At 39.6% G+C, this 25,680-nt stretch overlaps 1 protein-coding gene across 1 annotated transcript in view; it reads left to right on the top strand.

Annotated features, from left to right (window-relative positions):
• Nucleotides 1-23,917, top strand: part of LOC138033480 (band 4.1-like protein 3) — a 28,813-nt gene extending 4,896 nt beyond the window's left edge. Inside the window, exons 4-16 of the mRNA XM_068881220.1 lie at nucleotides 11-83; nucleotides 1,140-1,184; nucleotides 3,428-3,480; nucleotides 3,747-3,826; nucleotides 4,920-4,966; nucleotides 7,997-8,084; nucleotides 9,003-9,091; nucleotides 12,236-12,302; nucleotides 13,269-13,438; nucleotides 15,088-15,191; nucleotides 18,037-18,135; nucleotides 20,375-20,411; nucleotides 22,570-23,917. Of these exons, the coding sequence (XP_068737321.1) occupies nucleotides 11-83; nucleotides 1,140-1,184; nucleotides 3,428-3,480; nucleotides 3,747-3,826; nucleotides 4,920-4,966; nucleotides 7,997-8,084; nucleotides 9,003-9,091; nucleotides 12,236-12,302; nucleotides 13,269-13,438; nucleotides 15,088-15,191; nucleotides 18,037-18,135; nucleotides 20,375-20,411; nucleotide 22,570 (953 nt within the window). The 3' untranslated portion in view covers nucleotides 22,571-23,917. The remainder of the gene's footprint in view (nucleotides 1-10; nucleotides 84-1,139; nucleotides 1,185-3,427; nucleotides 3,481-3,746; nucleotides 3,827-4,919; nucleotides 4,967-7,996; nucleotides 8,085-9,002; nucleotides 9,092-12,235; nucleotides 12,303-13,268; nucleotides 13,439-15,087; nucleotides 15,192-18,036; nucleotides 18,136-20,374; nucleotides 20,412-22,569) is intronic.
• Nucleotides 23,918-25,680: the final 1,763 nt, after the last annotated feature.

Raw genomic sequence — 25,680 nt, 5'->3', positions numbered from 1 at the left:
GTATGATTAGAGCCATATCATTTCTACTTTGCTGTGAAGTTTTATCCACCAAACCCAACAGCTCTGGTTGAAGACATAACAAGGTTTGTACAGTGTAGGGTCGTGTTTAGAATTTTGTTTACTGGTCTCTAGGGTTCCCAGCCATTCAGCTCAGTGGGAGATGGAAATTCTGTGCCAAGGGATTAATGTTATTGTTAAAAGAGGGGAAAATGGAATGGGCTTTCTTTCTCTACAACAGCTGCCAATTCAGAGTACAGCTATACGTGTACACGGGCAAGTTGTGGTCGCAGAAAGGTGGCCTACAGCTGTACATATACACTGGCCTGGCTTTATGATTGCTTTTAGATGTGATCTTGTTCTAATATATAAAATAAATTACATGCAAGGACGGGCAATAAGATTGGTGTACACGTACATCAAGCATCAAGTACTGTACAGTGGCCATCTTCAACAAAAATATTGGGCAAACTGGCAGTTTTGTTCCCCGCTAGCAGAGGTCTCATTTGCTGGTCTGACAGGTTGAGGAAAAGAGACCTGCCACGGGTCAAAACTCACTGTGTTGAGCATGCTCAGTGGTTACTTAGCAAGCAAAATTAACCCTCACTTGATACCCAATGTTGTGTGGGCTCACTTAACAACAGTGGAATTGCTGTAAAAGAATTCCCAGGACACAGTGGGTTCAAGTCACATTCAGCCAACATATCATGGGTTATGCTGTTTGAAGAGTGCTGTCCAAGGTTTTGGACGGTGGTTGGATCAAAGTGAGTTTCAACCCATGGCAGAGTTCTCTTTTCCTGTACAAGGCAAAAAGAAATTTAAAGAAAATTTTTGTTAGCAAGGAAGCAATTTTGGAATTTGGCACACACTTTGGCTGTTGGTTGTACATGTCCAGTGCAGTTATTCCAGAGAATAAAATTGCTTTGATGGTCTGCTAGCACAACAAGCTGGCAATTAAATTGTACATGTTCATGTGCAGTGAGGTGCAGTCAATCATGGTGGTTCAACTGTTATCGGGGATAATTATTTTGACAGGTAAACAAAATTTTTTATAAATAATTGTAATAAATTAGAATTTTAATGAGTTAAAGAACTCAAAATAGTGTTGAAATAATATTTTGTGAATGTTCTGTGGTTATCAGGTATTTGATGGTCTTACAGCTGAGAGAAGATCTCTTGAAGGGAAGGTAAGTTGTGTTGAGACCATGGTCTTCAAGGAATGCAAAATTTATTAATTAAAATTAATGATGTGAACTAAACTCAATACAGTTTTTGGTCATGTACATGTAGGCCATTGATCATTGTACAACTTTATGAGACTTGCAGTTGTTGGTTTTTTTGTTACTGTGTATCTTTTAAATTTGAATGAAGGCAAAGCCATTTCCGAGTTGTTGGAGGGGAGCTGGCTGTCACTCCTAAGGGTTCGTCAGATCCTGTTAAACTTTTTTGTGTTAAGCCGCTGATTAATGCATAAGGCATACATTAGGGTTTTGTGAGGCAGTAATGGAAGGCAGTCATGGAGCCGGGCCAGAAACCGTCTTTCAGTACATAATTTTTGCTAATTTGATTTAGACACGTCTTTCTTTAGAGCAAAATTACGAGGCCGCTGAAAATATACAAATTGATGAACTGTACAAATACTCCATTTCACTGCCTTTCAATCAACAGACACTATCCACTATTTCAGGGAAACTTTAAATTTCACGTTTTCAGAGGTACATGTAGAATCAAACAAAATATGCCTTTTTGAGTTGTAAAATGGAAAACTGAATTGAATTCATTTGCCACAAACAAGAAAAAATAACAATACAATAATAAGAAGTCTCAAGGTTATTTAGCCGAGCGTGAGTGCTCTACTACACTGTAATTGGGGAGACTACAAATCAACTGAAATCAGAAGCAATCAGGAAAAATTGGATCGAAATGTTGGTTTTTGGGGAGAGTGGAAAACCGGAGTACCTGGGGAAAAACCTTTCGGAGCAGAGTAGAGAACAAACGCAACCCACATATCGCGTCTAATCCAGTATTCCATCCCTAGCCACATTGCTGGAAAGTGAGTGCTGTCACTACTGTGCAAATGCCAGCTCTGCTGACCTGTGCACATGTAACATTATTTTATTACACAAAATAAAAAAGAAAAATTTTTCCTGGCAAGAAAGCTCAAAAAGAAACCTTAGAGGGCTTATTACTATGATCTCCCTTTGTAACTTATTTCAAAATCAGATTGAAATTTAAATAATTTAGGTAAGAAAGCAAGCAAAACAAAACACACTTAACATACAGTTTAATAGTATAGAGGAGATAGCATGTGGAAAATGAACATGCAGTTATCAAAATTTAAAAGCGACGAAAAATTGTTGTGATGATAAAAAAAGCCAAATGTCAACAATCACCTTATTTCAATGTATTGAGGGAGGAAGATTGTAACGGGGAATGGATGCTGTATCATTATCACTCTAGAATTATGACCTGAAGTGATAAAATTTAATGGTAAAGAGTTCTAATAATATGAGTGTTTCAATTGAAAAAAAAAAGGCATGCATATGACGTCTTCGAAAGGCAATGCCATGTCAAATCTCTCTTTAGGTCTCCCATTCAAATACATGTACAGTACTAAGCCCATCTGACAGGGCTGAACTTGAGTGAACGTTTGTTTTACCAGTATTACATGTACTGTCTTTATTCACACGAAAAGTACATGAAGAATTGATAACCACATGCTGTGCAAAAGGAAGTTGACGTGAACTTGGAATGATCGTGTCAGCCTCGATGCCAATGTTTATCGGTTTTCTTTTATTTCCTTCAATCTTTCTGGGTTTAGTATTTTTACTAGTAACCACATGTTCTCTCAGGGGGCTATTTACATGTACATTGTATTGCTTCCTCAGAAACAATGTGTCATTCTTTTGACCACAACTTACCTTCTCAAATCAAACAGATTGCTTTTATGATTATGATTCAGAGTTTGGCCAAGGGCAAAGTATTTCAATCCTGTCACGTATTCTTAGCACTCTGTGCTTCTCAAGAAGTGCATGCTCATATCCTCAAACTTCTGTCCTCAAAGATTGTTTCTTTAGTACCCTTTTCCTTTGCTTCCAAAGAGACTGTTGAACGCAATTACTTCCAGTAATATTATCATCAGTACAGAGGGACGGCATAATAATAATTATTGTGTAATGGGGTCTGTGTCAAGGTACTATAATCTAAACCTCACTGGTAGTTGTGACTGTCAATTATGATTCTTAAAGATTGTTGCTGTATAAAGTTTGTGCCATTTAGCCGTCACAGTTTCCACTAATGCCACACGATACATCCACTTCCTGTGTGGGACAGATACATGTACATGTATGTTACCTAACCTGCTTCACTACTTGCAGTTCAGTCTCAGTATTGCTATTACTGACATAGCCTTTCTATTGTTAATCTACAGATTACAGTGCTCCATTCCAATTCATGCTCTTCTTGGTTCTTTCGTCGTGCAAGGTGATTCTTTTTAAGGAGGCTCAAACCAGTTTTAGCACTTTCAACAAACTGTACTATTTGGAAGATGGAAAAAAAATTCTCAAAAGTGGATTCAGAGCCACCTTAAAATTTTATTGTTTTGAAGGTGCCTTTGAATCTGCTCCAGATAATTTTTTCTAACTTTGCAGAGTTTTACGTTTGCCTGCCAATCACTCCAAGATGCCCCCAAACTGCTTTATGTTAAATTAAATCCGATTCATTGGGTTTGTTTTTACCATTGATTACAGCTGAAGTCGGAGACTATGAGCCTGAGGAACATGGCGAGAATCCAGAATATCTCTCAGAGTTTAGGTTCTGCCCGAGACAGGTAAATAAAGTGATAAAACATTTCTTTTTGAACCTCAATAGCCTTAGGGATTTTGATGGGTTGTCATGTATATTGTAAGTAATTAACAAACGTGTGGTGTGGCCAACACTGATCAACTACATGTACTGTACACATCAGTATTCCATGCTCATTTCCTTTCAGTACTTAAATAGTGGAAGAAATTTAAAGGAAGAAAATTCAACGAAAACGTTATGTAAATCAGGGAATTAATTTCAAGTACACAATTTGACTGGTTCCTAGAATGACTGCGGTGAAACTTTCTGAGAACTTGGTTCATGCAGGTGGATTGCAAGTCATCTGGCTCGCTCTTGAGTTGTTCTGCCTTTAGTTAACAAATTATTTGGGTTGACCTGATCTGCATTTTAGTCGGTAATTTGTGCTATGATTGTGCAGAAGCTTGTTTCCCAGCACACAAGGAACCGTTACACGTTTCAACCCTTATGGGTTTCTGCTGTTGTCACTGTCTTTAGAGCGGTTTGCAATTGAGTGTCGAAAGTAATTAGATAATTTCTTTAGTTTAGAGCGAGTTTCAATCGAGCGTTGTAAAACCAAAACCAAAGTAATTACTTTGGCCAATCAAAAAGGACGGAGACAATCTGGTAAACCAATCAAAACTCGAAGTAACTACACGTAGCCGACACAAAGCGCGGGAAAATGTGCACGCACGAGCCACGATTGGTTTTGGTTTCACTTCTGATTGGTCGACAAAGTAACGCGAGAACCAATCAGTGAGTCAAGTAATCATAAACCACAGCAATTCGCTAATTACTTTCGACACTGAATTGAAAACCGCTTTATGATTACTTCACTCAGTGATTGGTTCAAAGTTCTCGTGCCATTTTGTCAACCAATCAGAAGTAAAACCAAAACCAATCGTGGCTCGCGCGTACACATTTTCCCGCGCTTTGTGTCGGCTACGTGTAATTACATCGAGTTTTGATTGGTTTATTGGATTATCTCCGTCCTTTTTGATTGGCCAAAGTAATTACTTTGGTTTTGGTTAAACGACATTCGATTGAAACTCGCTCTAATAATATTTTTTATTGCCGCTCACTTAATATATTTTTTTTAGCCAGATGAGATGCTTCAGAAAGTTCATGAATTTCACAAGAAACACAGGTAAGATTATTCCTTTGTTAGTGTAAGTTATTTTGTTTGTTTTTGTCTTGCTAGTTTCGAAAAGAAAATTCGAAGCCATTATCATTTTGTTGGGGTGAAGGTACATGGAAATTTTTCTTAGCAATAAAGTAACTTAACCATCCGAGGGCGAACAAAACTAAAACTGTTTTGCAAGCGAAAGGTCATTTCAGTTATTGAAAGATCTTCAGCAGCTGTCTTGAGAGAAATCCAGGCTCAAACAGGACCGGAACTGGAATCTGGTCGTTACGCTAACACAGGGATTGTGTTTCGTGTTGAACAAACCAAATTATGGTGGCTTGCATGTAAACCAGTTTCACCAATTTGGAGGGAATGTCCTAATTGAAAAAGAAAAGGAAAGGAGAGGAATTTTAAGTCTAGTCGTTCTTGCGCTGGAGCACTAATTGGGGACAAAGTAAACTGAAATTACCAATTAACCCAAATCAAGTCAAATGGTGGAGAAAACCTCTCGGTGCAGAGCAGAGAAGCAACAAACTCAACCCACATGCGAGTCTGGGAATCGAACCCAGGCCACATTGGTGGGAGGCAAGTGCTCTTGAGAAGATTCAAACTGACTGAGCCGTCATTCCCGAATCGGTGTAATGCCGTGTACGATGTGTCGCACCAATTTCAAAGCGAAAGTTCGGACGGACTCAACCCCGTCGACTAATGATAACGTCGGACTTTGTTGCCCCCGCAGGGGATTGCCTAGAGGCAAAATCCCGAGGAGGCATCATTGTAGCTTGCGCGTATTCTTCATTTACGGGGTTCAACATTATTGTTGAGAATATCTTGCCATCTGTCACGGAGTGTCACAGGTTACATGCTGTGCAATCTAGCGTTGGAGCAGCTATTCGAAAAGTAAGATAAAGTTTTTATCCGCCTTTGTCGGAAGTCCGTCTTTTCCCAAAGGGTCGTAAAGTAACTAAATTATCTCTTGTCAAGGATTATCCTTTGGTTTGATCAAGAGTCACCGGACGATTTCATTTGGGAAACAATTTGTCGATTAACGAACATTGTGCAAGCACGCACAAAGTTTTCCGGGAAACGGTTTGTCAGACACGTCACTGTTGAGAGATTGAAAGACTCTATCTACAAGCAGCAAGTGTTGTTAGAAAACGATTGAAGATAAACATTAGTGACAGTATTTACAAGGCAAACGATCAGTGTTGTTCCAACATTTAACGTATTAAAGGCTCGCGAAAGTGTTCTGTCGTGAAGAAGTTGTTGTTTAAAAAGAACCAATCTTGAACACGACCTTGGATCGAAGAAAAAGGCCACAAGTTATTATCATATTTTTGCTGGATTTTTGAGACCGTCAACTTCAGTTCTTTCAAAGTGTTAGTAAAATTCGAATAAACTATCGCAACAAAGGCAACTCTTTAATATGCAAAACCGTGTCATGGGTAGCTGCATTGTTGGGGATTGTAAATACTCTCAGCATTTCCGAATTCTAATTTTGTTACCAGAAGAGTTTTCTGCACAAATTTTTCACTTGATGTACCTATCATTAATAATACCATGACATCGTTTCAGTTCCATTCTTAAATTTGTGGGTTTTTGACGTCATTTTCTCCTCGATCCAGCTCTCTCAAGATTTTAAAGTTAGTAATAGGGGAAAATTCCAGTTAAAATAAACAATTAAAGCTTAAAACTTGGGTCACTTAGCGTTTTGTTAACATAGCTTTGAAAAACGAAGGGAAAAAATGTTTTTTTTTTATCATAGTACCAGTTAAGATGGCTCAAACCAGTTTCAATGCTTCCAAGTGACGCTCTTATTAGAAGGATCGGCACCACAACGTTGTATCATGTCTTAGCAATATTGTGGTACCAAGTGAAACACGAATTATTGCTGAACAAGATACGGTCATTATTGTGACGTAATGTCGGCGTGGCAACGGGCAAGCCCGGTAAAAACACCCTATATTTTGTCTTCAGTTGCTTATATCTCAAAAACGAACTCGGTGACCCCCATTTTTTTATTTCTGAAAAGTAATCAGAAGGGCTAGATGAATCTTTCTGCAAAGATTAAAAAACGTCTGTGTAGCGGATTCAGAGCCACCTTGATTCTGTGATTTTTTAAAGTGGTACTACGACTAAAAAAAAAAAAATTGTTTTTCCTTTGGATTTCAAAACTATGTTAACTAAACACCAACTCACCCAAGTTTTAAGTTCTGATTTTAAAAAGACACCTGTTTATTTTAGCTGGAATTTTCTTATTTATTGGTCCGCCATTACTAACTTTAAAATCTTGAGAGAGCTGGGTCGAGGAGAAAGTGACGTCAAACACTCACTGGTTTAAGAAGGCAATGCGTGTGTACGCGGCCTAATTAATATGCAGCACGGGAGTTTCGGGCTTTCAGACTTTTCAACCCGTGTTTTGCATATATAATAAATTGCGTGTACACGCTGAAATTTTAAGCTAGTGAGTAAATGACGTCATTTTCTCTAGATCCAACCCTCTGAGGTCCAATCGGCCAGTTTTGAACGTGAGTAATGGCGGACCATGAAATCCAAAACTTACACTCAAAATAAAGAGCCTTTGGATAAAACTCAAATCTCAAAATTTTGCCAGTTAGGTGTTAAGCGAACACGCTATCAAAATCTGAAGAAAAAAGGAAATGATTTTTTGATCATAGTACCACTTTAAAGGTGGCTCTGAATCCGCTAGACAGAATTTTGTTAAAATTTGCAGAAAGTTTCATCGTGGCCTTCTACTCGCTTTTCAGCAATAAAAAATGGGCGTCGCCGAGTTCGTTTTTAAGATATAAGCAACAAAAGACAAAATATAGGGTGTTTTGACAGGGCTTGCCCGTTGCCACGGTAACATTACCATATCATTGCTGTTACGTGATACAGTGTTGTATCTTCATTCGTGTCCTCTAATTGTTGAAACCCTTCCGAGCCTCCTTAAAGTCTTCCCAACTATAGCGCTTAAACCAGGCCGTAAAACATACTTTCAAATAACTAGACAAAGGGCGTTTTCACGTTAGGTCATTTCGTACCTTGCAGGGGAATGACACCAGAAGACGCAGAGTTGCAGTACCTGGATAATGCCAGGAAGCTTCCATTGTACGGAGTCGATCTGCACCAAGCAGTGGTAAGGCTGTACGTTGCGTGTTTGGTGATAAGGCGATTCGCCCTCAAGCCGAAGTAACATTTTGCCCGAACCGATCTGTTTCGCCTGCTCAAGGTCTAGGTTCCCAGATATTAGGGAAAGAGAAAAAAATGCGTTCGTTTTCAGACTATCTGGGAGCCTACATCTCCTGATGAATACACTCCTGTTCCTGGCTTCATCAGGGGTGACCCCATTTTCGTCCCCAGAGTCCCTTTTCTTTTGGTCAGCACGAAGAACACGGACTCTGGCCACAGCCAAAGCAGGAAGTCCGCGAATCTCGGACTTCCGGCTCTTCTGCGCATTCTCAGAAATTTGAAACAATAACGGTCGTCAATGGTTACCACATTATACCATTACCGCGACTGCGCGTATTTTTGGCTGTGGCCAGAGTCGGTGTTCTTGGTGCTGACCAAAAGAAAGCGGACTCAGGGGCCGAGAATGCGGTAATCATGATGCGAAGTTATCGCACGCGAGAGTCCTTTTATATGCTCACCAATTTGCTAAAAAAGAAGTTGTGCTCCAGTTTTATTGGCAATTAGAGTCATTGTCTTTTAATAGTACTTGTCAGAAAAAGGCCGCTATCGTCATGTTTCAAAGCTGGTGGCATGGGTGGCATTGATGTGCCAAGCTTCCACAGTATCAGACAAAGTCGTTGATGGTACTGCCGGTTGGTGGTGATAGTAGAATTATCCCACTCAAATGTGTGGTTAGTTTGGCAAGCATGCGCTGACAAAGCAGGGTTTTCCTATTTTCAAAGAAAAACCGTCTTTTGATTCGTGAACCACACTGACGTTTGGTGTATACGATATACTCATACAGTCATTGCATGGGATAGAGTATATTCGGCAGTCATGGTTCCTTCAGTAGTGAGACGTCATTTAGAATCTATTTGGCTTATAGGATGCTGAAGGCCAGTCGGTTATTGTTGGAGTGTCAGCCTGGGGAATCCACATCTTTCACAACAATCGCTTGATCAACAAGTTTGTTTGGTGAGTAAAGAAACATGTATGTTGCTCCGAAACGTCATAGTTGGTCGATTGAATAAAGGACAATTGGCCCCGTGGACAATTAGCACCCAGTTTCAAGACGATTCGCCCCCAGCTTTAAGGCGATTTTCCCCAGTTTCAAGAAGATTCGCGCCCGGTATCGAAAGACCAAATTATTGCAGAAAGCATGGCTTTTTGTTGCTGCTGCAATGAGTGAACCGGAAGCGAACGAACGAGGCAGCTCTCTAATCGGGAGCAGAACACATTTTTCTTCGAAACGCAAGGAATTGTGGTTATGCGCAAATGCAGGGATAAAGATAGGCTGTACGATCTTGTTACACAGAAGATTAAAACAGTTTCCTGCTAGCAGAGGTGTCTTTTCTTTTCTGTTCGCTGGGCTGACCCAAGGCAAAAAGAAAAGCTGTCTGTCTGTTAGCAGGTAATTAAAAGAGAAGCTTGCAGCCTGCTCTGTTGTTTAGACTTCTGGTTCACCTTTGCTTCTTTGATGTTCATTTTATCTGTTTATATAAACTTAACCGCAGCTTCGTGAAATACAAATAGGAAAAGCTGTCAGGCTGAACTGAACTGGTGAATGGTCAAGATTCCGTTAAATATGAGTATTCCGATTACAAAAAGCCATATGGTGTTCACGAAAGGATCTCTCGTGTCGTATATATCTATGGTCGCCCATCCAGATATCAACCCTGCCTAACAGGACTTAACTCCTGTGAACTTAATCAAGAACAATAAACAAACTGCGGTGATAAACATATGATAACGCATTTGAACTTGACGTATGAGACAACATACATCTTCAAAAGTGACGACTGACCAAATGTGTAAAACTTGAGAGAGACTAATAACTAGAGTAAGAACAATGTTCTTAACAAATAAATGTAATTTAATTGGTGAAAACTTGTTTAAGTGGTTGATAAAGCCAGAGTTTCTCACTGCCAACGTTTTCGTTCAACGTTGGTTTAAGTTCACGTATTAGTAAGGTTTCTCGTATTTCGCAGTGTAAATCAGATCGTTCATTTGCTAGGACGTCAAAGTGTTCCCCACTTGATGTTGTGACCGGTTTTGACTGTGTGTTCCGCAACAGCAGAAGTGTGAATGATTCCTGTAAGGGCTCTGTTAACGATCCGTTTTCCTTACATGTAAACGACGTTTCGTTTTACTAATGTAAGTTGCAATCCCAGCAACACACTGTACACAATCTTGAATTTTTGAGATCTACAGAAACGATATCTTAAAAATTGTCGAGAAAAAAAAAACGATTCGGCGGGTGTTTTGAAATATCAACTTAAGGTTAACGAAACCATAGAACTTGCTAATACAACCTTTGAGACTGTGTGATAACTTCACTTTGAAAACCTAAATAGGGCAAAATAAGGATTACATCTCTTTTAGGAACTGTGGAAATAGGATCTGAAACATTACATGTACTATGACTCTGATGTTTCGTTAAGACATCGTTCATATTGTGGGAAATAATGCCTCCCGGGTAACCGTTTCGAAGCAATGTCTCCTGCGAACTTTCTGTGATGCTTCTTGAAATCATCACAAAGGACGAGGAGTGAATCGAGTGGTTAGTTGATATTGACCGCTGTTGTACTGAATTTGGTGATTGGCAAGTCTGTCTTTTGTGTAGTATTTAAAGGGGCTAGGTCACACTATTTTAGGTATATTCGTTTAATTTTGTTAATTATGAGCTCTAAACGTCAAATTGGCAGAGCAAGAGTCTTTCATTTGCAAAATCACAGCCACATAACAACTGAGAATGATTTTCCAGCTGTGTAAATGACATTTTGATATAGACTGATTTAAATTTGAAAAAAGGTGAGCCGACGTTTTTCAAATTTACCCAAATTCAATCCATTTCAATCCTCTCCAGTTTTGTCCATCCATGTCCCTTCTTGGCTTCCCTGTGTTTTGTTAGAGTTCTTCTATAGTTTTGAACAGTTATTTTGATATTTTAGTTAATTCTATGACCATTCGATCAGTGCTGAAATTGCCTAAAATTGCGTGACCTAGCCCCTTTAAGTCACACGAAAAGTAGAACTAATAACCACAGCACTTCGCCCTTCAACTTTCTGGGAAAAAGAAGTTGAAGTGAACTCGAAAATGATCAATATGCTCAATGCCAATGTTAATCCACCTATTCCCTTTTAGTTCCTTCAATCTTTCTGGGTTTCGAATTTTACTAGTAACCACCTGTCCTCCCAGGGGACAATTTTACGTTGCATCGTTTCCTCAGAAACCATGCGTAGTTATTTTTACCACAACTTACCTTTTAAATCGAACAAAGATCGCACTTACTTACGGTTGGGGAATCTACTCTAGGAGAAAGTATATAGTTTCAGTCACATGAATCATAGTACTTAGCGCTTCTTAAAACCATCTCAAGAAGTACGTGCTCGTATCCTCAAAGTATGGTTTTCTTTCTTTTCTCCAGTGGGTGGGGTCAAGTTTGGGGTCCACGTTTTGTAAGACCTATTTAAGTTTCCCTTCAAGTCCGCGCGCGACGAAGACCTTAGACAGCAAAGACCAGAACCATAGGTTGCTGACCAGCGGCTTTCGTTAAAAAATGGTTTGCTGGGGGTGCTCAGTCTCGCGGGCTCAGAAAACCTGGTTGTGGTCATTGTTATTTAAGGTTTTTCGCGCACGAACCGTCGTTAAATTACCGTGATTTGATTTGTCCTCAAAAAACGTTTGGAGACTCCAGGGTAAGTTTATTAGGGTCTGAACAACTGTGCCTCCGTTTTAAAGCCTGGTTTGCACTGCGACATTAGCATAAGCGGACGAAGAAGAATTTCTCCAACCACGGCAAGTTTCTGGTAAAAAACAGAACCGTCGGACGCCATCTTAGGCACTATTAACTTGAATATCCACTGGCTTAAAAAACAGCTGCCACCTCGGTCTTACGCTTCCGTTTATGGTTCACCCGGCTTACACAATTATGAACGTGACATAAGCATAAGAAACTGGAAACGATTTCTTTATCTTATGCTTAGGCTGATGTTTATGCTTATTCTTATGATCCAATGTAAACCAGGCGTTAATGGCTATTCAGTTCTCGAAAGTAGATAACATAGTGCTACAAAGTTTAAATTACGGTTTTTGATGTGGTAACCTTGTTCTAAATAGGCCCAAGATTGTTAAAATTGCTTTCAAAAAGAAGAAGTTCACTCTGACCATCAGACCTGCAAGCGAGGTAAGTGAGCGTCGCCTAAAAATGTCTTGAGAACGGTGCGACGCGTGTACCAGGCGCTTCCCTAATGTTTGTACCCATTGTAGCATATTCTTTGCATGTTAAAGGCACGTGGAAATTTTAGACCTGGCGCGTGCGGTCCGTGCATCAGCAGTCTTTCTTCGATTTGCTTCCAGAAAGTAAAGTGAATTTCAACTTTGATTAAACTCTCTCGAGATTTTTGCAACCCGGAAGTCATCTTCAGAGAGACAGAGATGACTTCCCTTAGGCTCGCGAAACGTCAATCACCAACAGAAGTTCCAGACGATCAAAGTCTATCATTGTTCCCTTGACAGAACATCACGAGCTCTCAATGAAAACTCGCACTTTTCTATTTTGCTTGTTACGGGTATATGAATTTTTTCGACACTATTCTTTGGTTGCACTCACGTGATAACACGGCCCTGGTGGTGCTAAAACAATAGAAAATTTTAGCCCAAGTTTTGCATAATAATAGAGTCAAATTCCCAAAACACGTTTTCGCTATTGTTCTTTCCACTAACATGCCCGCCTTGACGTCAGGTGCGATCAAAGAATGAATGTAAGGCTATCCTGTAACTTACACTCAGGCTAGTATTTAGCGAATAGATTCCACATAGACCCTTTGCGTAAATGGCGCCCAAATTTGAATAACAATACTTGATACATCCTTAGCGTCACATTCATGAGAAAAATCCTTTGTCTTGAAACATAAGCACGAGGCTAAGGATGTATCAAGTATTGTTATTCAAATTTGGGCGCCATTTATGCAAAGGGTCTATTGCCGTGCGTCTGTTAAGTAATAGATCAAAGATGAAAATCAAAATGTGGTAAGAACAAAGAAGCGGCACACGGTGTGATAGCCGAGATGTCGCCAATGTTCTTTACCACATTTTGCGTGCTTTATTGAGCTTATAATGTGTTCTCTAATGTAACTCAATGGCCTTATAGAATGATAGTTATGGAGCAATGGCGCTGAGTTTCAAGTTGGGAAGTCTGCGAGCTACAAAGCGACTTTGGAAAGTTGGAGTGGAGCACCATTCGTTTTTCAGACTATCGCAGGCCGATTTACCTCCAAAAGAAGTCGGATTCATGAAACTTGGGTCAAAGTTTCGATATAGGTCAGTCATTCCTTTTTTTTTTTTTTTTTAAATTTGCCCCATTATAATTGAAGAAAACACATCTAAGATGAAGGTCAATATAGACGTTGTGGATTGTATTTACTCCACGGTAGAATGAGTGAATTGCAAATTTTACAAAAACTAACAATCTCGAATTCATCTATGCCAGCGGAAAGTTAGGTGAGGCCACTGGGTGAATTGGAATCAGAAATCTCCTGTCGCTTCAAAGTTCAGAATTTTTGTATACTGACTCAACAGAATATCGCGTTTCTAATTGGTCAATGACGAATGCATAAATAGGTTATAGAGGAAACACAGCGATGGATTACCGTATTTATTCGATTAAGCGCCCAGCCTCGAATAAGCGCCCACCCCCAAGGACAGGATTGCATGACATCCATCCAGCAAGCCCTAACAGCTTCTCGCGCGACTGACCCGTTTGCTGACGTTAAGCTGTCGGATGTCGAGGAGGCAGCACCAGAAAGTTCCCTTATTGTGCTGAGCGATGATGACATTGAAGTTGATTGAGAATTATGATAGCTAAAGAGACTTCTGCGAAGACCAAACAATGAGTTGTTAGTCCTGGGCATACTCGTGGTCACGAGTGGCCATAAATCGCGAAAGGCGCGCGTAAGTTCATTCGATTTCCTATACTTATTAACCAAAAAATCAATTCTTATTTTTCTTTGGGATTTCCTAACTATGTTAAATAAACACTAAGCTACCAAAGTTTTAAGCTGTGGTTTCAAAAAGACACCTGTTCATTATAACTGGAATTTTCTTATTGAATGGTTCGCCATTACTAACTTTAAGATGTTGAGAGAGTTGGATCGAGGAGAAAATGACGTCAAAGACTCACTTGTTTAAGAATGCAATGCGTGGGTACAGCGCCGCAGAAGTAATATGCAGCACGGCGGTTTTGGGCTTTCAGATTTTAAAACTTGCGTTTTGCATTTATAATATGCTGCATTCATACGCTGAAATTTTAAGCCAGTGAACCTTTGACGTCACTTTGCCCTGGATCCAACCCTCTGAGGTCCAGTCAGGCAGTTTTAAACGTGCCTAATGGCGGACCGTAAAATCCAAAACTTACACTCAAAGTAAACGGCCTTTGAATAAAAATCAAAGCTCAAGTTTTAAAAATCTGAAGAAAAAAAGGAAGTGATTTTTTTAATCATAGTGGCACTTTAAATCTTCAATGAAATGACTGTCGCAGTTATGGGCGCTCATTTTGCAACAGCAAAATGAGTAGAATATACATGTATGACCTTTCGTATCTAAAAGTAATTATTAATTTCGTTCACCGAGATAGAGCAAGTTTCAATCGAGTGTCGTAAAACCAAAACCAAAGTAATTACTTTGGCCAATCGAGAAGGACGGAGACAATCCAGTTAACCAATCAAAACTCGAAGTAATAACACGCAGCCGACACAAAGCGCGGGGAAAATGTGCACGCGCGAGCCACGATTGGTTTTGATTTCACTTCTGATTGGTTGAAAAAGTGGCGCGAGAACTCTGAACCAATCGCTGAGTGAAGTAATCAAACCAAAGCAATTCGCTAATTACTTTCGACACTCAATTGAAAACCGCTCTAAACTTGTCAAGGGTGAACAGTCCTTTATGTCCATTGTTTTATTTATTCCCCGCAGTGGCCGAACTCAGCATCAGGCTCGCCACAGTCAGGAAATCAACCGTGCTCCCCCAGAGTTCGAGCGAATTTCAAGTAAACGCTTCTCATCGAAGGTCCTTGATGGTCAGTAACAAATTTCAAGTTTGGATTATGGGAGAGACTTCCAACAGAGATTGTTGCAGAGATTTCCAACGGTGTTTTTTTTCCCAAACCTGACTTAAATTTAGATCCTTAGAAAATAAACGCGCCGATTGACCTCACCGGAACTCTAAACAAATCATGACAGACTCAGATTGATTAAAACGTTGACAGCGTTTTCTGTAGCGAAAGATTGCACTATGCTGTTGATAGTGGTATAGCATCTCCATATTTCATTGTCTAAAACGCCAGCAGCCTTTATTTCCTTAATTCGCTCTGACTAAGGGCCAACGCTGAAAGCGTTGGCATTCAAATTTCTCTGCGATGGTCAGTTTACCATATTAGGGAGCTTACGAAACGAGGACGACGACGGCTACGAGGACTTCATTTAAAAATACGAGTTCGCGTTATTCATATCACTACGAAACTATTTCATCTCGTTTCGCGTTAAAAATGTGTAGTAACTGCCGAGGAATTAAACTGATATGAGTGGGTTGGAAGCGTAGAGAGAGAACTGAAAATTCATCGTCATGTGCTAACGTCCTCCACAGAACCTTGAATTTGGTCATTTCACGTCGTCATTTAGGAGATGACGGCAAAGAAATGTACCACAATGTAAAACGCACGTGCAGAGCGTGCAGAACCATTGTTTTTGCTCACTAAACCTATTGCTTGGTAGCGTCGTCGTTGCCGTCGGCGTCGTCGTTTCGTAAGCTCCCTATTAACCCAGTTGATAAACCCATTTCTGCGTTTGACTTCCACACCGACACGGCACCACAGTTGCTTGAGCAACTGAACTTCTTTATCAATTCTTTGTTCCAGGAGCACATGAGTAGGAGCTTGCCTCTCCCATACAAGCCCTATGAGTCAACCTCGTATCTTTTTATTTTTATAACGCCACGAGTTCTTCGTCTCTGCACACACTGTTTAGAATGGCCAATCAGAATAAAGTTATTGTGGAACAAAGACAAAACTAGCAAAAACAATGTGTGCAAATTGATGTAAATTGTTTTAAATGTGAGTCTCCTGCTGAAGGATTAGTTCTAAAAATAGAAAGATACCGGCAAAGGTTGACTCAAGGATATCATGCATTGGGAGGCTCCTAGTCATGGGCTCCTGTTTGTTCATATTGGTGGTGTTGGGTCATAGTTTGTTCATAATGCACCTTATTCCAAAATGGCCGCCGTTTTAGTATTCTTTTGTTTTTGATTGCAAATTGGCCCTTTTGGCCTCGCTTTTAAACGTGAAATTCAAAAGACTATTTAACAATTATTCCATGAGCGTGCGTTGGATATGAGATGGTAAATAGCCAACGAGGCGCGTAGCGCCGAGTTGGCTATAACCAGTCGCATATCCAACAAGCGCGAATGGAATAATTGTTTTATTAAATTCTTTAAACTCCAAAAGTTTGGATGTACGAAATACGAGCGAAAAAAGGGAGAAAATCCTAGCGAAATCGAAAAAAACTTGATGAAGATGCGATGTTGTGTAATACCTGGTGGTCAGACAGACGCAGGCTCGTCACATAAACATTTCTCACCTTTTAGCGTAATTCTAAGCTTCGAAATTGATCCAAACTTTCTCCAAAAACGTTTTTCTTGTGGTTTACACCAAGAGAAATTTCGATTTCTGGCGTAAAAAATTTTAGCTTAGCAACGTTTAGCGCAATCATTTACCATATATGGTCAAACTAAGGTATATGAGCTGATAACCGAGATTGAGTGAACCAATCAGAGCACGAGAATTGCATTATCCGGGGTTGAGAATTTAATAATTACCCTTCAAAGAGGCCAAAAGGGGCAATTTTCAATCGAACAAGCGAATACTAAAATGGCATACATGTCCAATACTCCTACATAATGAGATTCCTGGTACGTCACAATAGACATCACAAAGTGTCACAAAGTGTCCCGCTCTTTAAGTCTCGCAAAACTGTTACAATTTTTTTAAGGATTAAGGTTGGGGGACACTTTGTGATGTCTACTGTGAAGTGCCATGAATCTCATTATGTCGGAGTATTGGACAACCCTCTAAAATGGGCCTTAATCATACCGCGGCCATGTTGAATCCCGAGGGATTGAAAATTTTTGTTTTGCCCCACTGAAACTCGTTCCCAAACATTTCAACTCGAGGCTCGGGGTGCGAAATCTATTGTCTATGGCCAATATGGCCGCCGCGCGAATAAGGCCCATGGCGGCCATTTTGGAGTAAGGTGTATGGTGTTGCTCCACTTCAAGAATTGTTCGTCAGACAGCTGCTCGAGTCCAATTGCAACTTGAGGCAAAAACTGTGTTTTACAAATGTAATACACCGAGACCGAAGACTAATTTTGCCAAGAAGATGATATTTCTGTCACAGCTATACTATGGAACCGAATTCACGACCAAAGGAGCGGAATTTCTTTGGAGATTTTAAAAAGGTCAATTTAAGAAATAGACTCAGAATTTTATTGATTTTGACCCGTTTATGGTTTTGTTCGTAATAAGTACAGTTCTTAGTTTCCTTTTGTCATTTTGATAGTTCTCTACTTATGTAAATTCTAGGTTCTAGTCGAGAAGGAACTAGCAAGAATTTAGGATTCTAAATATTTTTGTTATATTTAGGATTAGTATTTTCAAGGTAATTTTTTTTAAAGAAAATGGCTATGATAAGGATGTATTCTTATGAAAAGGTTTTTTTAAATTAGATCAACCGATTCTGATGTATTTTTAGTTGTTGTTGTTGTTGTTGTTGTTGTTGTTCTTCTTCTTCTTCTTCTTCTTCTTCTTCTTCTTCTGCTGCTGCTGATGCTGATGATGATGATGCTGATCTTGTGATTTATGCTGGATAGGTAACCGAAGGAGCGAAGCTATCTTGGAAGAACCCAGATTGGAAGAAGAGAAAGAAGATGAAGAAAAGAGAGACGAAGAAAAACCTATGGAACAAACAGGTGTGCTTTTACCACGAAACTATTTTCTTTCATGCGTGGGTTAGCTGGGTGAGTGAGTGAGATCAAGTATGGACTAATAGTCACTGCCAGGGTGCCTTGACAGGCTGACGTCCGATCTCACCGCAGAAAAAAGATTCTTAAACTTCCACGAGACTGTATTCTTGGATTTCACATGACGTCACGACCGCCATGTTTGTGTCCTCGAATAAATAAAGGGCGGTCAAATTGGTGTCCTGACCCAATCCTCAATTGATCACGTGAGTGAAAACCAAGAATATGACAGAGCGACTTTCATATGACCTTGAAAAATAAACGTAAAAACAGAACGTATTTTTCGTTGGCTTAGCGAACGCGGATGCAAACAAAGTCATCTCTCCATGAAACTTTCTGGAAAGTTTCGCTTTGACGTCATTTGAAATGCAATAATGTGATTGGGAAATCAAACTGTTTACTGCCCATATTAGGAGTTTCCTTGCTAGGAATAAGGAGAAGCTTTGTTTTAATCTTGCCAAACATTGGTCCGTGAAACAAATTGCGAACACTTTTTCGAGGTCATACGATTGTCACTCTGTGCGGTATGTAAACCGTTACTGAAGGAAATGTATATATTTTGAAGTGCTGATTATAAACATAAAACGAAAGGTAGAAGAGATCCTCGCACTCAGATCATTCACTGTCAGTCCTTACACGGGAACAAATGATCCCAACAAATTGACCTGCTTCGGCCCAACTGTGTGTATAAGCTCCAGTTTAGCTTATAGCGGTTTAATAGACCATTTTACAGTTGTGTGCTTAGTTACCTGGCCTTTGAATGAAAGTGAGGCTGGAGTTGACCTTGCTATGATAGAAACCTCACTGCTTTTCTTATGTTAATGATTTTGTTCTCATGCTAATAAGTAGGAATTTACATAAGAAAAGCTGTGAGGTTTCTATCAAAGCATGGTCAACCCCAGCCTCACTTTCATTCAAAGGCCAGGTAACTAAGCACACAACTGTAAAATGGTCTATTCCAACTGACGAGATACCCAAGCAGGATAAACAAACATTACAAAGCGCGCGGTTCGACAACAAAAACGAGAATAACGATGACTGAAATGTTACTGAACGAAATACTTTGGAATAAATGAAAGCAGGAGCTCATCAAGAGGAGCCTCTATCTCCTCTAATTCCTTGAGTCAACCCTTTCCCGAGTAAATTTACTTTTAGGAACAGGTGTCATAATTTCCTTGACGCTGAGATAGCTCTGTTTTGATTGGCTTTTACAACAGTGGGCGTGCTGAATGTCCCAAGGGAGATTGGCTTTTACAACAGTGAGCGTGCTGAATCTCCCAAGGGAGGTGTTCTATAAATAAATCTACTCGGGAAAGGGTTGACTCCGAGGCCAAGTATGGGAGATAGAGGCTCCTCTTGATGAGCTCTTCGATAGGTACCTCGTAGTAGGAGAATTCCGAGGTATAAACCGGCCCACAAAAGAAATTTGCAAAACAACTTCCACACATAAAATTTTCCAGGTTTTAAAAGCACGTGGCAAGAAAAACAGTCCGAGACTACTATGGGCAATTCCGTCGGCCCGCAATACGTACAAACTAGATCCAACATTGTGGCTTCATAGCTCAGTTGGTAGAACATTGCACCAGCATCGCAGAGGTCATGGGTTGGAATCCCGTTGAAGTCGCCTGAATTTTTCAGGTGTTTATAATTAGGGAAAATTTCTTAAATTGCCCAGCTAATTGCGAGGACCACTTCTATCTTTCGTCTAAACCATTACTATAGACCGAATGCATAAATGGCGGCCAACAAAATGTTCTTTTGTTTATGTGCTAATTAGACTCACTAGCCTCGTCTGCATGTACAAAATACAAAAGAAAGGTTGCTTGAGAGCGAGGCTAGTGAGTCTAATTAGCACATGAACAAAAAAATAATTTTTTGGCCGCCATTTATGCATTCGGTCTGTTACCGTTCAAATTTGGGTTTTAAAGTAATACCTGTCCCTCAGGGTTTTAAAGTAATACCTGTCTTTGTTCAAAGAATATTTTAACCTGAATTTGCTGCCACTTGAGTAGCTGAACTTCCGGTTTCCTGTTGAAGGCCAGCTGATGTGCGATCATGTGATGTAAGACTAACTGTGATCAAGTTGACGTCACGATTTGATTGGTTTGAAGAGGAGACCAATGTGATTCCCCAGTCGTGGCCTCTTCCTCGCCATTTTATATTTATTCAGAGAATTTTTTTTTTACAGAGGAGACCAAACCCGCTCCGTTAGTAACAGGAGAATAGTAAGTAGTGGATAAGCCAATTCAAAAATACCATAATACTCTTTGTTTGTCCCTCCAAAATTTTGCATAAGCATTGTTTCCAGTTTCTCTTGGGACCATTGTAAGTCCGAAGAGAAAATATAAAAAAAGCAATGCTTATGCAGAATTTTGGAGGGACAAACAAAGATTATTATGGTGTTTTTGATATTGGCTCTTTCAAACTGCTCTTTTTAATCTTATTAATAATTCATCACCCAAGTCCACCAGGATGAACGAGACACTAATCGGCCACTCGTTCGAGAAGCTTTATCAAAATCCACTGCCTCGTATTTAATCAGGGGTTCCAAATACCGAGAAACAGATGAAAGCACCGCGGCGAAGACGGAGTGCTTTCATTGTTTCTGCGTCGTGTTTTCATCTGTTTCTCGGTGTTTGGAACCCCTGTTGAACGCTCGCACTCATTTTTGATATATTAGAGAATGCTAGCATGGGCAACGATTGCGAGTAAGAGAACAAGTGCAACTTACACGCGTTCTCGAAGTCGTGCTCTACGTATTTAGGTAAGCGTATAATACGCTCCAGCCTGCAGAAAATACTATTATGGGATGAAGTTTACATTTCGGTGCCAGTTTTGATTGAGTTGCTGGGGTTTTCACGTTTTCTAGTGCCGGGAAGCCTGACCCTTCACAGTAAACGGCGAAAAGCAAACGTAACAAACTTGTACTTTCCGCTAAAGCCGTCGCAGACCCCTTGGCCGGGACAAGTTGAGCACACGGGACTGCGCAGTACAGATGCGCAGTAATCAAAATCCCAGAACTCGTACTCGAAATCACACTGGTTATCGATGCTAACATTCTCAATTTCAGCAGTCAAACTCCGCACATGCGCAGTCCTTCATAAAAAGTAACGTACAGTCCTACTGAAGAATAATTTGAAAGCGGAGGAAGTAATACTGATTTGCAATCAAATTTGTTTAGAGACATTTGCGTTCTACAGTTGCCCCATTGTTCTGACGTCAAGGTTCTTTATTGTTACCTATAAGGCAAACGAAACACGTTACAGTTATCCGAGGCTAAACGGAAGTTCTCTCGAAAGAGCAGGAAAACCCATTACACTCTGTTTTGCATGCCGATGAGCTGGTGACATGACCACCTTAATTCGGTGTGAGGGAACGGAGGAAGAGCTGTGAAATTGTTACTGCAAAAAATACGTTAACCTTCCGTAAGTTTGAGACCATTTGAGAGTGCGATAAGCGAAAACCACGGCTTTCACGTTGAAAAAGAAAAAAACACAAGTCCCGGGTATTGGTGAAGGTATTCACGACGTGAATTACGATATTTCGACTGCTTAAATTCTAAAATATAAATACATATATTCGAAATATATTTATAATGTAAGATAACATAATTAATAATAATGTTATTATTATTATTTATTATTATAATTATAATCAATAAATTAATATTAATTATCATATTAATATTACGTAATTATTATTATTATTATTATTATTTATATTTATTTATATTCGAAATTTATGTAGTATCATTATTACTGCTTAAATTCTGTCATCGATAAAATCGAAAAGATTACGTTCTCAGCCGGAACTTTTTTTATGAGCAAGCTCTTAGGAATCGCGTATACAGTAAACACCCTCAGATGAGAACCTAGATTTTTCCAAGTTAGGCCAAATAGGTTCATATGAAAATAGCAGTTACGGTAGTTTCAGGCTATCTAGGTTCTTAAATTAGTGTTTATTTCCACAAAAGATGTCTACTCTATGATATGGTATGACTGATTTCTTCTGATGACGACGCTGATACCTTTTTTTAATTCCGGCTTTATATTTTCATAACTATGAAAAATAAGTCTTGAACAAGATCTGTACAGTTTGAAGTGAAATTTGTTCCAGTCGCCTGAAATTTCAAGGTCATTTTCTTAAATAAGAACTTGTTTCATTTTTTAGGCTAACCTGGTTCTTATGTGTTAAATTGTAGGTTCTTATATGCGGGTGTTTACTGTAGTTCGGTGGTAGACCACCCGAACTAATCGAAAGTCGTTCGACGAAGGTTCGGCTCTTGCAAAGCAGCACTCGGATTGTTTCCGAGTATCCCCCGAGTCAGCGTCGTAGGAAATGGAGGCACCTGTGTCACATGTCGTTATTGTTCTTTCCTTTCAGAGTTTACCATCTTCCCCCTGGATTTAACAACATTACGTTGAGTTGCTGTGGTTGTCTGTGTGCTTTTACTGCCCTGCAGCTATCAGTTCGTTCGTATAGTGACATCTTAAATTTCACTTTAACTGAAACTTGATATTCCCACTTAGAAGAATATATTGACGTGACCTTTGAATTAGTAAATGCTTTAAATAGGCTTTTGGGTGTGAATTTCTTTGAGAATTTATGGGCGTTATTATTACGAGATGTAATCAGAGATGTGATTGTGATTTTATATTTTAAGAAAGACAAATTTGCCCTTAATCTTTGACAGAGTTAATTGCTACCTAAATAATGGAAAGAAATCATTGTTGATCCAGTATCATTCGAATTTTAATCACAAAACGAAGGCAACAATGACGAGAAAGTCGACCGGTGTCGGCGAGACCTTCCTGAGAAACAAGAAAATTACTTGACGTTAACGAAATGCGACGTAGCAGTTGTTATTCAATAGAGCCGACAAGTCAGGGAAGCGCGTAAGCATAATTTTGTAGATTTGTGAAGTTCGAATCACATATTGTAACATTAATTCCTTGTAAGGTATTGACCAATCACGTAGTCAGAACTTTGTCACGTGATGAAGGTCAACATTTGGAAGAGACTAGGAATAATTGAGGATTTTTAAACGCTACTGCACCTAATTAAATCAATCGTAAAGAGATGATTAAATTGCCGAAAAGGCGAGGCGATTCTCATTGTCGGCTTCAAACAGTTTCGAACTGTACAACGAAATCTGAAAAAAGGAGAGAAATGGTGTACCTTCTTCACGAGATGTTTTTATTTTTAAACGAATTTTCTTTTTCGTTATTATCCTATTTGTTTTCCTATTTATTCGCTGTTTATTTTGCGTGAAACCCTCAAATGGTTTTGAACGTCGAATAGCCCACTTTCGATATATTAAAATTCAGTCCTAAACAAAAAGTATCATCTCAAGGCTCTGGGGAATAAATACAAGGATTTGAATGAGTTTATTCCCCAGAGCCTCGAAATGACGCTCGCTAAAACAACCCTTTTGGTAATCACTTGGCTTAACCAATAGGCGTAACAAAAATGTATGCGCTTGGACTCGCGTTCAAAACGAGGCTAAACTGTGCTCGTGTCTGCACCTGTTGGCACAAGAAACGATAGACTTTAATTGAGAAGATACTGAATCTTTTGTAATCGGCCTTACATTTTATAGCTATATCCTCGGCATTATCTCTTGGTCGTTCAAATGTAGCCATAGGGCTTTTAGATGCTCGTACATAGATTGTTATGGCGTTGACCTGTTAAGCGAGTAATTTTGCTGTTAATAAAAGGAACCACAAGTGTTGCTTAGTGTCGTCTTTTGGGTAAACCCTTGTTTTGGGGGGGGGGGGAGGGTGTTGGGGCATGTCCCGCGGGACATTTTAAATGGTAAACGTTGCATGGGAATGTCAATTTCGAGAGCCTATGGATGATCCTTCTTTAGTATCTTTTATAATTGACGGTTTTGAGCTATTTCAAACAAGGACAGTGTTAATGCAATCGTTGGTCCAGTTAGTTTTTCTTTTTCGAAATCGCGCTTGTTACGGAAACGTTTTTCATGTTAGTTTAGTGAGTTCGACCGAACCACACGAGGACTTCCTTGGACACTGAAGAGCCCTTCCGATAGTATTCGCCAATTTGTGGTGGCGGAGTTCCCGGCATTGTGGTCTGTTCTATTCTCTCCAGCAAAAACGGCCGACCTGGCTGTATTTGGATGCCACCTGATCAGAATCAGCCACAAGTCAAGCGGACTTTGTTCGGCGCAAGAATTTGAAGATGTATCGAATTCTAAGCTCATCTTCATGGCTCTTACAATAACAGTGATTGTTGTTTAGATTAAAAACTCTGACTGCTTCTGCAGGTACCGGAGCAGAAATTACGTAAAAGCAAAATACAGAAAACAAAACAACTCCAAATAAAGACTAATTCCAAGTGACCAAAATCACAATGCTTTCCAGTACCTGCAGAAAGACCCAAAACTCTGGTGCTACGGTTTATCAAAGGATAGGAACAAGTAGTTTGTTGTGCTTGTTTGTCTTTATTTCTTTTTGTTTTCTTTGTACTTTCTTCGATGAATATATTAATGTCTTGTTAAGCAATCTGTTTGCCATTCCGGATTCCATATATCAGATTCCTGTTTTTTTTTTTATTTCCGGTTGGATGCCATATTTACCCCGAGGTAACACTATAATTGTACAGCATATTGGTCGGCCTTTTTGGTCAAGAGCCTTTGAAGAAACGACGCGGCCAAATAACAAAGACGGAATTCAAAAATATGGAAATATCTGGCCCTCTGCATTATGCGTGATTTCATATTTCAAGCGATCAAGTGAAGCTATGATCTTCGCAGTTATGAATGCAATTTTTACAGTTGCGTTGAGAAGCCTGAAAATTTCAGGACTTCAACGGGTTTTGAACCCGTGACCTCGCGATTCCGGTGCGACGGTCACTTGATTTCATATCCGCTGTTCATATATGATTCTTTTCATATACCATTTCATCATTTATTTCATATTTCATCACGCGCCGAACAAGAGATTACCAATTACGCTTTTTATTTCAACCGGTGATCCTTGCAATCTGATTAGTTCTCAGCACTGCGATTTATTCCCAAATCGCACTATTTTTTGCTCTAAGTCGCACCATTTCCCAGAATAGAACACTTAAACAAAACAACCAATCAGGTTTCAAGGCTTGTTTAAGGTAACCAATCAAATTGCAGGATAATGAAGGACAAAGAAAACCATTGTGTGGTTCTCAAAAAATGTTGGCATTTGAATTCTTGGAAATTTTTTGTTCAAATGCCCCCCTCCCTTGGCCAAAAAGCTGTTCAAATGCCTCATCATAGGTCCATTTCAGGTGATCAAATGCCCCCACCCCCGGGAAAATTACCAGATTTTTATTAACTGAATGCATTGGTTTTACGGAGTTTCATGCAACGACACTTAAATACTTCCCATACATTCATTCCACACCTACATATCAATCGTCGCAAATGTATTAAAATGTTCATATGCCCGGGGGTGGGGGATATTGAAGCTTTAATTTGACTGGTACATAAGTAATCAG

Source organism: Montipora capricornis, chromosome 14 (assembly GCF_036669925.1).
Source record: "Montipora capricornis isolate CH-2021 chromosome 14, ASM3666992v2, whole genome shotgun sequence".
In the NCBI taxonomy this organism is placed as follows: Eukaryota; Metazoa; Cnidaria; class Anthozoa; order Scleractinia; family Acroporidae; genus Montipora; species Montipora capricornis.
This window is presented reverse-complemented; position numbering and strand designations above follow the sequence as displayed.